Below are 16,838 nucleotides of genomic sequence, written 5' to 3'. Positions count from 1 at the left end.
CTCCATGCTCTCCCCAATATTGTTTTCCCTCATTGGCTTCCGCTGGAATCCGGAAGTCAGTTCTGTCCCTGGGTGTGGGGACAGATAGTCATAACCAATGCCTAAGCAACCACTCACATTTATGTATTTTAATAAAGTTGTGGCCAAAATTATGCCAAAAACCTTAAACAAAAATTATGTGTGAATTGTGAATTATTTAGGGGTGGCTTGGGGGACCTCGACACACAACACCCAGAGTTATGTTCTATGAGGCAATATCCAGAAGAGGAAGAGGAAGAGGAAGAGGAAGAGGAAGAGGAAGAAGAAGAAGAAGAAGAAGAAGAAGAAGAAGAAGAAGAAGAAATTGAACAATGTAAAAACATGCTCATGTTATGAACTGCACTGAGATCTGCAGATGAAGGTTGGTATACAAAATTAATTCATAATAATAAATCAACTGCTTCAACTGCTGAGAAACTTACTCGCCCATCACTTGTGAGAAGTATAGAGTCGCTCTTTATATCCCGGTGAATGACTCCTTGGTTGTGCAGATAGGACAGTGCTCTTAGGACAGACAGACAGACAGTAGCAATCTGTTCTTCGTTCATTCTGGAATTTTTAAAAGAAAGCAACACATGGAAACAAATCCTGCTGTAGGGTTTTCATCTACTTCAACTCCCATCATCCCTGACCACTGGCCATGCTGGCTAGGAACGATGGGAGTTGTAGTCCAACGACATTTGGGGACCCATGGTTGAGAAAGGCTGTTTCATTTGGTGGGAACAGGCAGGGGACGGGGGCACTAGGGAAGCAAGTCTAGAGTAAGAGACGAGGGTGATGTCTGCCGCTTCCAGGAACTCTTCTCGTTATGAGACTTTTGTGGCTGAGCAGAGAATTTGTTTGGATCCTGGGTGAGAATTGGGAGACTGAGAAGGAAGGAAAATGAATTGACATTGATTTATATGCATTAGTCACTTTGCATTAATGGAACACTTTAACATGTAACAGTGCAATTTTGTAATATTTAAATTGTCTGTTGTTTTTTAAAGCTTTTTGTACAGCGCTTAGAGATGTTTTCAACATATTAAGTGGTATGGAAATTAAATAATAATCCATCAATCTAATTTTTATTTTTATTAAATTATTTGGACACAGCATCAATGGGCGGTAGCTCATTTGATAGACTCAATCTCAGAGCTGTGGGTTCGAGTCTCACATTGCGTAAAAGATTCTTGTACTGCAGGGCGTTGCACTAGACCTAAGGGTCTCTTTCAACTCTATGATTCCATGATTTTATGAACAACTTCACTATACAGATAAGCTTAAATTCACACACAAAAAAAATTGTAATGAGTTGCAAGTTGTGCATAAGGTTCACTCCCCACCAGTGGCGTAGCGTGGGTTGTCAGCACCCGGGGCAAGGCAAGTAATTTGCGCCCCCTAACCCGTGGATTTGCGCCCCCTAACCCTAACCCCCAGATGTTGCGCCCGGTGCGGCTGGCCCCCCCTGCACCCCCACGCTATGCCACTGCTCCCCACCCCCCTTTTTCCTCACAGCAATCCTGTGATGTAGGTCAGGCTGAGAGGAAGTGACTGGCCAAAGGTCCCCCAGTGAGATTCATTCCTGGAAGTGGGATCTGAACCCTGGTCTCCCAGGTCCTGGTCTTAAACTCTTACCATCCCACTGGCAAACAACAACAACAATCTTTATTACGGTCCAGAGACCCAACAAATCCTTACAAAGCAATGCACAATTCATACAGCCTACCTCCAGGTTAAACAAGCATTTTGTTCAGAAAATAGGGATCATTGGTTCTTGCAACCACCGATAAAAACTTTGCCACCTTCTAATGTTCTAGCATTTGTCCTGTCTTCCAATAGGAACCTGACATAGTGAGCCTCTGATTTTCCCGGGAAAGGGACCAGCAAGGGTAGTATCAGTTCAGCCCTGGCTTGCTCATATTTTGCACAGTGCAACAAAATATATTTTATGGAATCGATGTCTTGAGCACACGAGCAAAGTCTGTCCTGGTAGGGAACTCCTCTCAGCCTGCCATCCAACACTGCAGAAGGAAAGATGTTTAGTCTGGCTTTGGTGAAAAGCCTTTGATAGTTTGGTACTGTCAGGTTTTTAATGTAAGATGTTAACTTAAAGACATGCCCATATTGAATTCCTACTGCCAGCGGACTACAGACTGCGTGTGATTGTGATCGCAAGTCACTGTGCACATTATCCCATAATCTTTGCTTTAACATCTTTTGGGCGCCTTCATAACCTAGGTAATACAGTTGGGGGGGGTGACCGACCAATAGAGGTGGCTTTTTTAGCCATGGTTTTCTGCCATTTGCTGACAAATTCCTCATTGGTCAGGTGTGGGTACAAACAGTGGCATAGCGTGGGGGGTGCAGGGGGGCCGGCCGCACCGGCCGCAACATCTGGGGGTTAGGGTTAGGGGGCACAAATCCACGGGTTGGGGGGTTCAAATCCACGGGCTAGGGGGCACAAATTACTTGCCTTGCCCCGGGTGCTGACAACCCACGCTATGCCACTGGGTACAAACCCTTCCCTAAATCAAACAATGAAATCCTGAGCCAATGTTTTAGGGCACCCCACCACGCTTTAGTTGAAATTGGGCATTCACCAGCTTCTAACAGAAGTATGGAGTTGGGGACACAGTTAGGTACCTGCAGCAGAAATCGTAGAAATTTTGCCTGAAAGCCATCTAGCTTTGGCAGGTCCCCATTATGCCAGACATTTGCAGCGTACAGGAGTTGGGAAATGGGTTTTGCGTTGAAAATCCTTAAGGCTTCTGGAACATATTTGCCGCCCTTTGTGAAAAAGAATCTGAGTATGGCTAGTTTTGTGATCTCTGCCTTTTGAAGGGAGGTTCACTGGCAAACACTTGTGAGCACTCAAGACAAGGATGGAGCCAACACTGCATGTTCAGATTGCCACAGTGAATACAGGGAGTGCGGGCAGATGAAGACTCCTGACATCTCTTGCCTAATGAATGGTCAGCAGCTAATCGCAACCCTGGCTGTGGTCAAGCCATCAGGCACGATGAACATTTTGCCCACTGTGGCCTCATGTTATTTATCTAAATACTGTAAAGCCTTCAACGAAACCTTAGAGAGACGGCCATAAAATGTTCAAATAACAAGAAAGGAGTGCTTCTAATGAATCCCGGCCCTAATGACAGCACTTAAGAGTTTTCTGGAAGCATCTGTTTGCAATTAAATGCCTGTCAAAATATTTGGCACGGTGACTAACAGTTCAGAAAATAGCTCCTAATGAAAGCTACGAGCTTGCTGGTTTTTTTAGTATGTGGGCTGAAGCGGGTCTTTAAAATAGCCACAGCAGAAAAGTTACAGAGCAAATGAGATTTTCCCCTATTTGAGAATCAGCTAGTGTAAAAGAATTAAGCACACAGACTTCCAAGTTGCTCAGGCACCAGCACATCCATGTTGGAAATCAAACCCACCACACTTCCCTTGTGCAACATCTTACTGATACATCTGATGGTACAGCCAAACTATGTTTAGCAAATTCACAGGTTGCCATGGAAACGACAAGGCAATGAATAGGAATTAGCAGGATAGGATGTACCCAATGTGTATGGCTCCCTCCGACTAGTCTTCCTCTGTTGTTGTTGTTGTTGTTGCTGCTGCTGCTGCTGCTAATGATAGAATGGCATAATGTGTTGACTTAATGCTAATGCCGAATCCTTTCGTTCCTTCTCGCCATTTTACAAACTTTACCTTCCTCTGTATGCATGCCGACGCTCCACGTACAGGGGTTCAGCTCATTGATGTAAAGGTAAAGGACCCCTGGATGGTTAAGTCCAGTCAAAGGCGACTAAGGGGTGCAGTGCTCATCTTGCTTTTCAGGCCAAGGGAGCTGGTGTTTGTTCACAGACAGGTCATGTGGCCAGCATGACTAAACTGGTGCAATGGGACACTGTGATGGAAGCCAGAGAGCATGGTAATGCTGTTTACCTTCCCGCCACAGTGGCACCTATTTATCTACTTGCACTGGCTTTTGAATTGCTAGGTTGGCAGGAGCTGGGAAAGAGCAACGGAAGTTCACCCCGTCGCAGGGATTCAAACTGCCAACCTTCCGATCGGCAAGCCCAAGAGGCTTGGTGGTTTAGACCACAGCACTACCCATGCCACCCTGGTGTAGTGAGATCAAGCCAGTTTCAGCGAATGATGAAAGCCCTTGCAGGCAGCCAAACCGTGGTGCAAACTATCAGATGCCTGGAAGGGTTGGCTTGTCTTAAAATGTACCTATTTCATGCAGCTTACCTGGTGTGAGTCACTATGTCAGTCAAAGCACCACCTTCCAAAAACTCCATAACAACCCACAGCTCATCTCCCACAAGGTAGCTGTTGTACATGTCGACCACGTTCTCGTGATGATAGTCTCTCATTATTACAACCTTAAAGAACAGAAGAGGAGAACCTCTGAATGGTGTGATAATGGGTTTTTGCGCATCTGTTGTTTTTAATTCACATAGGCCAAATTGTAAATACATTTTTTATAAAACAGCAGCCGCAACACACACACACACATCTTTAAAAAAGAGTTTTAATGTGAATTATCAGCAAAATAACATTGAACTAAAACATATTGACCTTGAACTAAAATGAAATCCTTATGTGGAACTGGGCTTTAGGTATATGTTTGGTCGAAGCACACAAATCCTGCTTGGAATCTCTGACCTTCCCCCAGTGAATTAAAAAAGTGACTTGCAATTTGAAGCAATGAGTTTATGATTGTGTAAAGGGTTCCTGTGCCCACAGCAAATGTGTAGAAGTAGAATTTGAGGCGGGTGCAAGTTGGATTGAATCAAGCTGCTGAAATGCCTCTTCCCTAAACTATGAAAGATGCAACACAGGAGCGCTCTTCTCCTTTGCATCTTGCTGGCAAATGGAGAAAGAGAAAGCTTGCCCTGTATAGGCACAACTTGGCTCTCTGAATCATGAATTGTACATTTAAGGAAGGTGGCATGAATGCTTTGGGAAGACAGGGAATGGGAACAGGCTGGTCCCATCTGAGTGGCACTCTATGACCACTGCCAGCACTGCAGCAGATGGTCTGGTGCCAGCATCTACCCTCAGAGAAGAGTGGTAGCATGGGGGCAGAACATGTACTTTGCATGCAAAACGTCCCAGGTTGCATTCCTGGCATCTACTGTAAGGGCAGGGACAGACTGCGAGACGTGAGGTTACAGGGAACCAGGCAGAGGGCCTTCTCGGTGGTGGCACCCACCCTGTGGAACAGCCTCCCATCAGATGTCAAGACAATAAGCAACTATCTTACTTTTAAAAGACATCTGTTTAGGGAAGTTTTTAATGTTAATGCTTTATTGTGTTTTAATATTCAGTTGGGAGCCGCCCAGAGTGGCTGGGGAAATTATTATTAGACTCCGTTTCTGAAAAGCTCAGAGAGCCACTCCAGTTAGCGCGGACAATATTGAGATAGATAGATAGATAGAGGAACTGTTGGTTGTGTAAGCCAGTGTCCCCAGGGCTCTGGAGAGCATCTGGATCTTTTTGGACCTCCTTGCTTTAGCTTCCTGAACGCAACTTTTCCTTCATCGCCTTTGGCAACTTAGAATGAGATTATCACCTTCTGGGAGCAGTTGCCAAAAAGGGCTGTTGAAGGCTCTGTTTCATTTGGAGCTAAGGAGATAGTGGGTTGGGGGGGAATAAATTTTTTTGTTACATAATGATGGGAGAAGGGTGACTAAATCAAAGCAATGGCTTCTGTGTATGAGAGAGAAGTCCTGGTTTCTAGCTAAGCCCTCTGTAAACTTTACAGACATCCAACAGCTCACAGAGGTGTCTTTCAAGACACGTGGATACAGAATATGGCTTTTAATGATACTTTGTCCAATTCAGTGCCATCCTTAAGTCCAATTAGAATTGATGGGCACAATCTGGAGGCATGCTTACCTCTAATTTTATTTTATTTTTATTACGTTTCTAGCCCACCTTTCTTCCAAGGAGCTCAAGGTGCCACTCCCAGTTCTCCTCGTTCCCCATGGCTTCCTTAAAGGTAAAGTAAAGGTACCCCTGACCATTAGGTCCAGTCACGTACGACTCTGGGGTTGCGCACTCATCTAGCTCTATAGGCCGAGGGAGACAGCGTTTGTCTGCAGACAGCTTCTAGGTCATGTGGCCAGCAGGACTAAGCCACTTCTGGTGAACCAGAGCAGTGCATGGAAACGCCGTTTACCTTCCTGCCGGAACAGTACCTATTTATCTATTTGCACTTTGACGTGCTTTCGAACAGCTAGGTTGGCAGGAGCAGGGACCGAGCAACGGGAGCTCACCCTGTTGCAGGGATTCGAACCGCCGACCTTCTGATCGGCAAGTCCTAGGCTCTGTGGTTTAACCCACAGCGCCACCCGCGTCCCAGCATGGCTTCCTTACCTCTACTTAAAACCAATGGGCACAATCTAACACCTTCTGATCAGCAAGCACTAGGCTCTGTGATTTAACCACAGCGCCACCCACATCCCACACATGGCTTCCTTAAAGGTAAAGGGACCCCTAACCATTAGGTCCAGTCGTGACCGACTCTGGGGTTGTGGTGCTCATCTCGCTTTATTGGCCGAGGGAGCCGGCGTACAGCTTCCGGGTCATGTGGCCAGCATGACTAAGCCTCTTCTGGAAAACCAGAGCAGTGTATGGAAACGCCATTTACCTTCCCGCCGGAACAGTACCTATTTATCTACTTGCACTTCATGCTTTTGAACTGCTAGGTTGGCAGGAGCAGGGACCGAGCAATGGGAGCTCACCCCGTTGCGGGGATTCGAACCACCGACCTTCTGATCGGCAAGTCCTAGGCTCTGTGGTTTAACCCACAGCGCCACCCGCGTCCCAGCATGGCTTCCATACCTCTACTTAAAACCAATGGGCACAATCTAACAGCGTGCTCAAGCCCAGCTGAAATGAGTAGGGTGGAAGCACCTTCCCACACTTCCAAAATGACTTACCTCGTTGAAGAGCAGTTCCCTCCTTTGCTGCTTCCTGAGATCCATCTTCTTCACTGCAACTTGCTTCCCCGTGTGCTTCTCTGTGGCAATGCAAACGATACCAGTGGAGCCTTCCCCAATTTTGATGAAGTTGTCCAAGTACTCCCGAGGGTCACCAGGGCTCACCACCAGCTGCAAGGCCGCTCGGAACTGCTCGTGAGAGACCCGGGACGGCTGTTGGTCTGAGGAAGAGCCCCAGCTTGGTGGAGGATAAGCACTTGAAGTGATGCTTGGGGAGCTTGGGTAAGAAGCTGTGGAAATGTAATGTGAGCTTGGCTGGAGAGAAGGCTGGTGTTGATAGTGGGAGAATTTGTGATAGACTGCTGGGTACTGGTAGCCACTGCCTGAATACGTGACTCTGCTTTGACTTTGAGGTAGCTTGGTTGGGCCTCGAGGGTAAGTGTCTGACCCAGACAGCGGTGGGCTTACAACCATCTGTGCTCGATCATAATCCAGCTGTGAAAAGAAGCAAGTCAACAGGTAAGCGTGGTTTCACATACATTGAAAGACCTACATTGGCTCCCAGTACGTTTCCGAGCACAATTCAAAGTGCTGGTGCTGACCTTAAAAGCCCTAAACGGCCTTGGCCCAGTATACCTGAAGGAGCGTCTCCACCCCCATCATTCAGCCTGGACACTGAGGTCCAGCTCCAAGGGCCTTCTGGCAGTTCCCTAACTGTGAGAAATGAGGTTACAGGGAACTAAGCAGAGGGCCTTCTCGGCAGTGGCACCCACCCTGTGGAACGCCCTCCAACCAGAGGTCAAGGAAATAAACAGTGATCTGACTTTTGGAAGACATCTGAAGGCAGCCTTGTTTAAGGAAGTTTTTAATGTTTGATATTTTATTGTGTTTTTAATATTCTGTTGGGAGCCACCCAGATGGGCAGAGTATAAATTATTATTATTATTATTATTATTATTATTATTATTATTATTATTATTTCTTTATTGTGGTCCATAGACCCACAAAACAGTTTCAAAACAAGATACAGTTAAAACAACCAAACAACAGGTGAAAGAGACTGAGGTAGAGCATGATGGTCTTTGTTTCTTGCGACCTCTGAAAGAAACTTTGCCATGGTCAGTGTGTATTATTATTATTATTTCGAGTGTTTCCTAAATAATGACGGGATGTGATTGCTCTTGTGGCATCTCTCAAGTTGGGCCATCTGAGCTGGCCATCTCCCTACTCAATACATATCTCAGGAACCAAATGCTGTCCCCTAATAAGTGGGTAGCTTGGTTAGAACCAATTGGTACTTGGTGGTACCAATAATGCCAAGGTTGCAGGTTCGATCCCCATATAGGCCAGCTGCATATTCCTGCATTTCAGGGAAGGGCTCCCTTCCAACTCTACAATCTATGATTATATGCTACTTGTTTCAACCGATACACAGTAATCTCTTTCAATGAAACACATTATTTCAATAAGAGTAAATGCCACAGCTCAGCGGTTAGGGAAGGGAGCAACTGATGGCTGCAGCAGGAAGCACCTGGTTGAACTCTGGTGCAGGTAGATTGCAGGCAACTGTCATTCATGGTTCATGGTTCATTCATAGCACAGGTTCATGGACAGCAAATGCTTTGGATGCCTAAGATCCCAGCTTGAAACCCTGCCATCTCCAGTTAAAAGGGTGGGAAATATTTCTACCTGTACCCTAGGGGACCATCAGGTGGTCGGCACAGGTGACACTTAGTTAGATGGGCCAGTAATCTGATTTAGAACAAGGCATCTTCAAATATTACTGATTTCCTGCTTTTCCAAGACGCATATTTCTCTGACTTTAGTAGAGATAATTGCAACCGATTCTACAGAAACCAGATGGAGGGGAGGAACCTGTGGCTGAACTCCAACTTCCATCAACTCTGACCAATGGCCACATTGGCTGTGGCTGATATGGAGGTCCACTGGCTTCTCATCCTTGGTCTTCAGACATAGTCTTCAGACCATGGGCACAATCCACAAAGAAATTGTCCTGCACAATCTGCATTGAACTATCGCAGGTCCCATTCATCTCAAGTTCAGAAGAACTTCCCACTAGATTTCACCCTACATTTGTGTCCTTCTACCATGGGTTGCAGAGCTATTAAACACACATTGTGGGTTGCATAGCTGCTTCCGCAGCACATGTGCTCTTGTATACTGGAATTGCAAACCTGTGCACAGTTAAGGCAGGTCTCATCGACTTGAACGGGATTTTAGGAGTCCCATTATGTACCTTATTCACAGCTCAGGTCTTTACAGTTATTCAACCCTATAGCAGATATGCCAATCTCAGCACCTTTCTTAACTGGCAAGATCTCCTCATCAGTGGAATGTGACCATATTATCGCTCTCCAAAATTACAGTGACTATTGTCCTCTCTGAAGCAGTCTGGGTTTTTCTTGCACTTTTATTCAGCCCAAATCCGGGGTGCTGACTTACCCCCCCCCCCACCACACACATTGGGGGGCGGGTGGAATCATGTGTTATCGGGAGGGGGGCAAGGGCAAAAATTACCTGCCACGCCTCCCACCCCCACCTGGTAGGCCAGAGTTCGCCCAGCAGGCCAGTGTTGACCGGGCAGCAGCGGGGGATGTCGGTCCTCTCAATATGGGGGGCTCAGCCCCCCGCCTATAAATATTGAGGGGGCTGAAGCCCCTTCTGCCCTCTATAGTTGGTGCCGCTGGTTGAAATCATCTACTGGTAGAATCTGACCCTACAGATTGCTACATACCAGATATTTTTAAAATCCACAGTTACCTTTTGGGCATATCTTTCGAGGCAGAGGTCCATGCCTTAATGCTCCACATCTGAGCATTTCTGGGGTGGTTCCCCCCCAAAAGCTCCCCCCTTTAAAGCTGAATCAGAGCAAATGTCAATTCAGATCTCCTACAGATTGATGTTTGCTTCGATTGTGAGGTTTTCACAGTGGAAGCTCTAGAGCAGCCTTTCTCAACCTGTGGGTCCCCAGATGTTGTTGAACTACAACTCCCATCATCCCTAGGTAGCAAGGCCAGAGCTCAGGGGTGATGGGAGTTGTAGTCCAACAACATCTGGGGACCCAGAGGTTGAGAACCACTGCTCTAGAGCCACAAGAAAAAGGTGTTTGGACACGGAGCTTTAAAGAGCAGACTATGCCTGGAAAGAGTGGAGAAAAGCTTAGTGTGGATAAGACCTTTCCCTTTCATACTGTTAGTAGGAAGAAGTTCCTTTCATTTGGCCAGCCACTACTGATCTGCTCTGATTCTAGCTGACAGTGGTTTGAGCAGAACAGGTGCTGCTGCTGCCCTGTCATTCTGACAGCAGGATGGAACACAACACAGTGCAAAGAGCATGTGTCATGTAAATCTCTGATACATTCTCTCCCGCACCCCCTGTAATGAGTGTGAATAACCATTTCTTGATGGGGTTAGAGGGGATATTATTGTGCAACATTTATTGGCATTCTGAAGCCTGCGAAGCAACACAGTTTCCTATCAAATGAAAGTCCACTGTGACAGATTGATGCAGCAACATCTGTTTGTACAACACGCAACCAATTTCCCTGACCATTCCCCTTGTTTGACTAGACAGGAGATGCTCCATACTGTCCACAACTGTTCAGAAATAGCTTAGTTTACAACCCAGTCTTCAGAACAGGCATTTTAATGTGCCTAAGGATAACAATTTATCAGAGGCCATACATTAAGTCAGGTGTGGTGGAATCTGCAGCCTTTTAGATGTTGTTGGACTCCAATTCCCATCAGCCTAAGCAAGCATGGCCAATGGTCAGGGATGATGTGAGTTGTAGTCCAAGAGGGCTGCAGCTTCCCCACTCTTGCATTAAGCTCAAAAAGAATGAAATTGCAATGAGTTGCTATAGCAGGCTCCTGCAAATGAATGGCGATTTCCATTCTACCACATACCAGATTATCAACTAAAGGTTTAATTGTAGATGTAAAATAATTTGTGATCTGATTAACCTTTGGGACTGAAAAGAACCAGAAAAAGCTAGCTGCTGGATAGCTCAGCCAGTAGAGCATGAGGCTCTTAATCTCAGGGTTGTGAGTTGTGAGAAGACTCCTGCATTGCATCTATGATTCTAAAATCAAAAGCACGAGGCTGCTGAAGGTAGCTGAGTACAGGCCATTTGATGAGAATCAGGCTTAAAATAGCCTTTTAAGATGGCAGATATCTGGTAGGAGAGGATGGGAGTAGAGTCAAGCAACACTTAGAGAGCCCTGGGTTAGCCACCACTGCCTTATGGGTAAATTGCTGTAATGCCCGTGGTTCTGTATGGAGCACAAATATCCTTGGTTCAAGACATCCTTTGACCTGTTTGGGTGGTCTTAGCACCTCTGAACATTTTAGTTTCTTACTCCACAAAAGGATGTTGTACAGCAGGGGGAAATGCGGACAACAGCAGGTGATATGATCAGGAGGCCGGGACATCTTTCCTACGAGGGAAGGTGAAAGTTTTCAAGGAAAAGGGTGTGTGTGTGTTTGTGTGTGTATGTGTTTGAAGAATGGTGTTCACAAATAAAACTGAATGGCAGTAGATTCCATTTTGATGAGAGCGAGGACATATTCACCAAGCACATAATTCAGTTATGGAATTGGCTGTCATGTGGTGATGACTACTGGTTTAGATGGCTTTAAAGGGGGGGAGTATGTTGAACAAATACACAGAAGACAGATCTGTCAATGGGGCTTTATGAGGTGATCTGTGCTGGATACCAGTTTCTGTTGAGAGGGGGAACAGCTGGAGAGAGGTCTATTGACTTCATCTTCTTCTTGTGGGCTTTCTGGACAATGTAAGAAACAGGACGCTTGGCTACATGGACCTTCAGTCTGATCCAACATTGCTCTTCTTATGTTCTTCACAGTATGAGCTATAGGTGACTGAAGCTACCAATGGTCCACTGAAATCAATGCCAATATTTCAATATGGCCTTTGTAAACCTGAATCTATCACAATAGCACAATGAGGAAAGGCCACAGCTCAGTGGTAGAACTTAGGTAGGTCCTAAGGTCAGTCCCTGGCATCTCCAGGAAGGGCTGCTGTCAGTCAGCAAAGACGTTATTAAGCAGATGGACCATTGGTCTGACTATGTGGCCATTGGTCTGACCGTATGGACCATACAGCAGCTTTGTATGTTCTTAATACAGTGGACCTAGAACTTCCTTGTTCTCAGAAGGCATTTTAACTCAAGTATTTTATTTATGCTTCATTTAAAAGCTGTTTACCTTAATGCTATTTTTAAGGTAAATACTTTTCTCTAGGCATATGAAGCTGCCTACCAGTGGGTGAAATTTGAGTCTGTCTTGATTGGTAGTACCCAGCTAGCATTGGTTCTCCAAGGTCTAAGGCTTTGATAGTACCAGCTACCATAAGCCCTTGAACTGGCGATGGCAGGGAATGAACTAATGTGGGCTTGAACAAAGGATCCTTCTTTCATCATTTTTTTAAATAGCCACTTTTCATGTGGTTTTACAATGTTTAACTTTATTTAAATATTATTCTAATTAATGGATGGATGGATCAATTGGGTGAAAGCCAAAAAGCTGAACTTATTAACAATCTTTAACTGGTGGAGAGCACCACTAGCAAAGACTCAAAACCAAAAGATGTAGCATCTCCACATAACCTGTAGGAACAGATAATTCACAGGTTTAATGGTCCAGGCATTCCATGTGTTTGGATGAAGAGATATTAGAAAAATAGTTCCCCAGCTTCCTTTATAACGTTACAAAGCTGTGTATCTGGCAAAATGAAAACATAGTCCATGTTTGCTGGGGGTTAGGCCAGCATGCCCAATGGCAAGGGATTACGGGGATGGTAGTCAACAAATATCTGGAGAGCAAACTTGGGTCCCCAGCTGTTGTTGGACTACAGGTTCCATCATCCATGACCACTGGTCCTGCTAGCTAGGGATGATAGGAGTTGTAGTCCAACAACAGCTGGGGACCCAAGTTTGAGAAGCACTGTGCTAACCCCTGGGGTGCGGTTGTATATTTATGTGTGTAATCTCTAATCAGTAGCATACATGCAACTTGAGTGAACTATGTGTATATAGCACAGAATATCACACAATGAGATTTCATCCCTGAGGGAATTTATAAGATGGGCACATCAAATAGGAGCTCAGCCTCTTTTTAAAAGGAGCCTTCTCAAGGAAAAAATACAGGAGTTAGCCATTTCCTGAATTATTTCCTAAAATGACCAACTCTTTAAAAAAAAATCCTATTGTTTAAATCAAAAAGTCAAAAAGAAATTAAATCAGTGGCAGTCTTTGCAAGATGACAATGATGTTTTACATTGACGCTTAATCAGATTTGCTCACGAGAGGTTAGAATTCAGACTACTGTATTCTTTGTTGTTGCTGCTGTTTTTAAATGTCCCACCTAGCTTTTTATCCATTTATTCTTGACATTCTCAAATATTCTTCTGAGCCAGTCTGAGGAAACTGTACCTATGAAGGTGCAAGATTAACAACAGAAAATGTAAACCATTTCTGAAAAGGAATAATTTTCAGCTTTGTTCAAAGCAAAAGAGCTTGGGATAATGTGTGTAACATCTCCAACGTGGGTGGGGGTTTCGACACAGACTCATGATGTAGCACAATTACAAATAATTATAGCTGTGAATTTATTTAATCAATCAATTTCAGTGGTGGCGCACAGGGAGGACAAAGCATAGAGCTCTTAAACAGCTCTCTGTTGCTAGCTTTACTGCTGGCTGGCAGCCAGGAGTTCCCTGATCCATGTTAGTTAAATGCACATTAATCTGAATTTGGCAGTGTAATCAAGGATCCAACTGAACTGTGAAATTGAATTCTGCAGTGGAACATCATTTGACCATTTTATGCTAAGACTACAGGGTGGGGCGGAGGGGAGAAAGGGAGTTCGCCGCAGCATCAATTTGTCACTGTAGGCTGCACTGTTTGTGAGTAGGGTGTACTCAATGGAGGAAGATAGATTTAATGCAGAGATTAGCGTCTGGCAAACTCTCGTGTCCGGCGGACTCGCTCGTCTTTTAATCTCACAGCAAGCTTTGATAGAAAGAAGGCTTCCTGCAAGCTCAGAAGGCGTATCTGAAGTGTAGAGCTGTCGGGCTTCTCTTTCTCAAAGAAGAGCACTTCCAAAGGCTCCAAAAACTGCTGACTATTCACCAAGTGTGGAACCGCCAACTGTGTTTTAGAGCTGCAAATTTCAGAGATATAAATGAGCTGGGTGCCGGCAACAGACTCGTGTGATTATTTCACCCGTGAATTAATGGCAAGCTGCTTTAATTATCTCACAAAATGACAAAGGAGTCCATGTTTGCTGGGGATTGGGTCAGCACCATGCTTAACATGGGAGGCTGACTGCTAATAATTTAAGTGCATGGATGGCTGCTTCGCTGACTCTTCCTCTAGTGCAAGACCTCTCAGTTTCAGTTTTATTTGTACAAGTGTGGTGGTGGCTTGCATTCATAAGGAGAGCCTCTCTGGAAGAGGTCGAGCCTATTCCATATTCTGTTGCCAACGCTGATGAGCATCTCAAAAAACCCTAGGTATGGAGGAAAATAATGGCATTTGTCCGTCACTTTGGCTGAAGGGACCAATTGCTCTTTTGGGTGGTAGACCTTTCTAAAGATCTCTGGTTCATTAGAAGGCCTGCTCTCTGTTTTTTCTGAGTGTCTGAGGCTATACCTTTTCAAACTTTTCTCAGATCATGACAACTGAAAGTTTGAAAGCCAAAAATGAAGGAAACCTGGCTGCAACCAAGCATGCCTTGAAGATGCCCATCCCTGGACTGCTACAAAACCAGATGTAAAGTTGATATCCTACCAAGGTAGCATGGGTTCCTGTAACTTCAATGTGAGAATCTGGGATGATCACAACTTTGTAATGCAGAAGCTGTTATATTTATATATATATTTGTTTACAACCATATCTCACTGTCCTTCCATGATGGAATTCTAGCCAGAAGGCTTCCCATCTGGCCTCCCATCCAGATAGTGACCGGACACAGATCTGCTTAGCTTCTACAAGGTTCTCTTTCATGTGACTTTAGACCACATCTTGAGAGGCTTTGCTGTGTTTGCTTTTTAATTATGTGAAGAGCTTTAGCAGTTGCCTTCTCTCTTTCTTTCAGATCATTGAAATTAAGCATGTCTATTTGCCGGTCCTCTTCCACCTTTTAAATTAATGGTTACAGGTTCTCTCCATGAGAAAGGTCTTGACAAATATCCAGCAAATTATTAAGAAGAGGTTGGTTGGTAATTATTCTGCCGCCTCTCCTCCTTGTCTTTTGATAATGATGTGGACAGCTCACATGTTAGATAGAGTCTAATTACCTTCCCATGTTAGTGATTTGAAATTTACTTTAATGAATTGAATCAGCGTTAGCATTTTTTTTAAAGGCATGGCCGACTACAAGAGACAGGTTTAAGGAAAAAAGAAAAACAAAACAAGCTTTGGTAAAATGCACTCATGCTTATATTTTACACACACTTATGACTCAAGATGCTCCATTATTATTATTATTGCTTTCTGTGACATGCGTAACAAAAGATAATCTTGACACACCTTAATTCTAATCAGGACTAAGCATAGAGATCCACAGCATTGCAAAATCCAGAGAGTGGCATGCACTATACGTATTGTTTCATTGCATACTTCTTTTTGACATTTATATTTTAATTAATCTCCCAAAGGAAATTCTTTGAATGGCTGAAGAAAATGGAAAGTGGTGGAGGGAAGGGAATCTGATTGTTCAGGTCCAGGTCAGCAGAGCAGATTAAGTTCTGACAAGAAATCCATCAAAAGCACAGCACTGAAACGGAACATGCTGCTGCAGCAGCAGCAGCTGTGCTGCCTATTCTCTGTGTAACGCAAGCAAGGATATTCTCCCTTTGGCACAAAGGGCCTTTCAGTTGCTAGGAGGTGGATATCCCTCCTGCTTAAAAAACTCATTTCACTTTTTTTCTGGGGAGGGGAGCGAAAGTGAAATAGAAGGTACAGGATGAGAATGCAACATCAGCAGCAACAAGAAACAACCATTTTGTAGACTTCGAAAGAGCAAGGTGTAAGAGATTGCTGGGGGTGGCTGGGGAGTGAGCCATCTAATTCGAATGCAATCGAAAGCGCTGATCCAGAAATCCAGCCTCTATAGGTACGTAGGCGGATAACTCTGCAGAATAGCAGAGGAAAACAGACAATGGACATCCCCACCCTGACATGTTCAATTAAATAAAATGAAGTGCAGTTCTCCCACCCCACGTAGCTGATTCACTGAAATGAAGACTGACTCAGTGGGCATTGTGGACTGCAGTTCAGGTATGTGATGAAATGTGTCACATAGCCTGTCCTCCCCTGGATTCACCATGGGGCCGAACTGAAATGCAGTACAGGTTCAGAATGCCAACTTGGAATGAATGGAAGAATGTGCCGACAAGCACAAAGAACAATAAACTTGTGGGATTTCCTGTTGCAAGATGCGGCAGGGACGGCTATCAGCTCAGATGGCTTTGCAGGGAAATGAGACAAAGTCATAGATGAGCAGGATGCCCAAATGGAAGTTAGAGCCTTAGAGCAGTATATCTCTGAATGTGGGTTTGGGGTTTTTTGGGAGGGGAGGCACACCAATTCTGTGTCCAGGGCAGCTGTCTTCCAGCTCCATCTGGTATGCAGGCTGAGACCCTACCTGCCCGCAGACTGTCTCGCCAGAGTGGTGCATGCTCTGGTTATCTCCTGCTTGGACTACTGCAATGCACTCTTCATGGGGCTAGCTTTGAAAGTGACCCAGAAACTACAACTAATCCTGAATGCGGCAGCTAGACTGGTGACTGGGAGAGTTTGCTGGGACCAT

At 44.9% G+C, this 16,838-nt stretch overlaps 1 protein-coding gene across 4 annotated transcripts in view; it reads right to left on the bottom strand.

The window, feature by feature from the left end:
- Window positions 1-16,838, bottom strand: part of PAK5 (p21 (RAC1) activated kinase 5) — a 111,355-nt gene that overhangs the window by 7,899 nt on the left and 86,618 nt on the right. For all 4 annotated transcript variants that reach the window (XM_082215523.1, XM_082215525.1, XM_082215524.1 and 1 more), the window contains 3 exons: window positions 6,984-7,478; window positions 4,285-4,418; window positions 462-588 (listed from right to left, as the gene is read on the bottom strand). In XM_082215523.1, the coding sequence (XP_082071649.1) occupies window positions 462-588; window positions 4,285-4,418; window positions 6,984-7,478 (756 nt within the window). The remainder of the gene's footprint in view (window positions 1-461; window positions 589-4,284; window positions 4,419-6,983; window positions 7,479-16,838) is intronic.

This window comes from Podarcis vaucheri (genome assembly GCF_965113315.1).
Source record: "Podarcis vaucheri genome assembly, chromosome: 3".
Classification (NCBI taxonomy): Eukaryota; Metazoa; Chordata; class Lepidosauria; order Squamata; family Lacertidae; genus Podarcis; species Podarcis vaucheri.
This window is presented reverse-complemented; position numbering and strand designations above follow the sequence as displayed.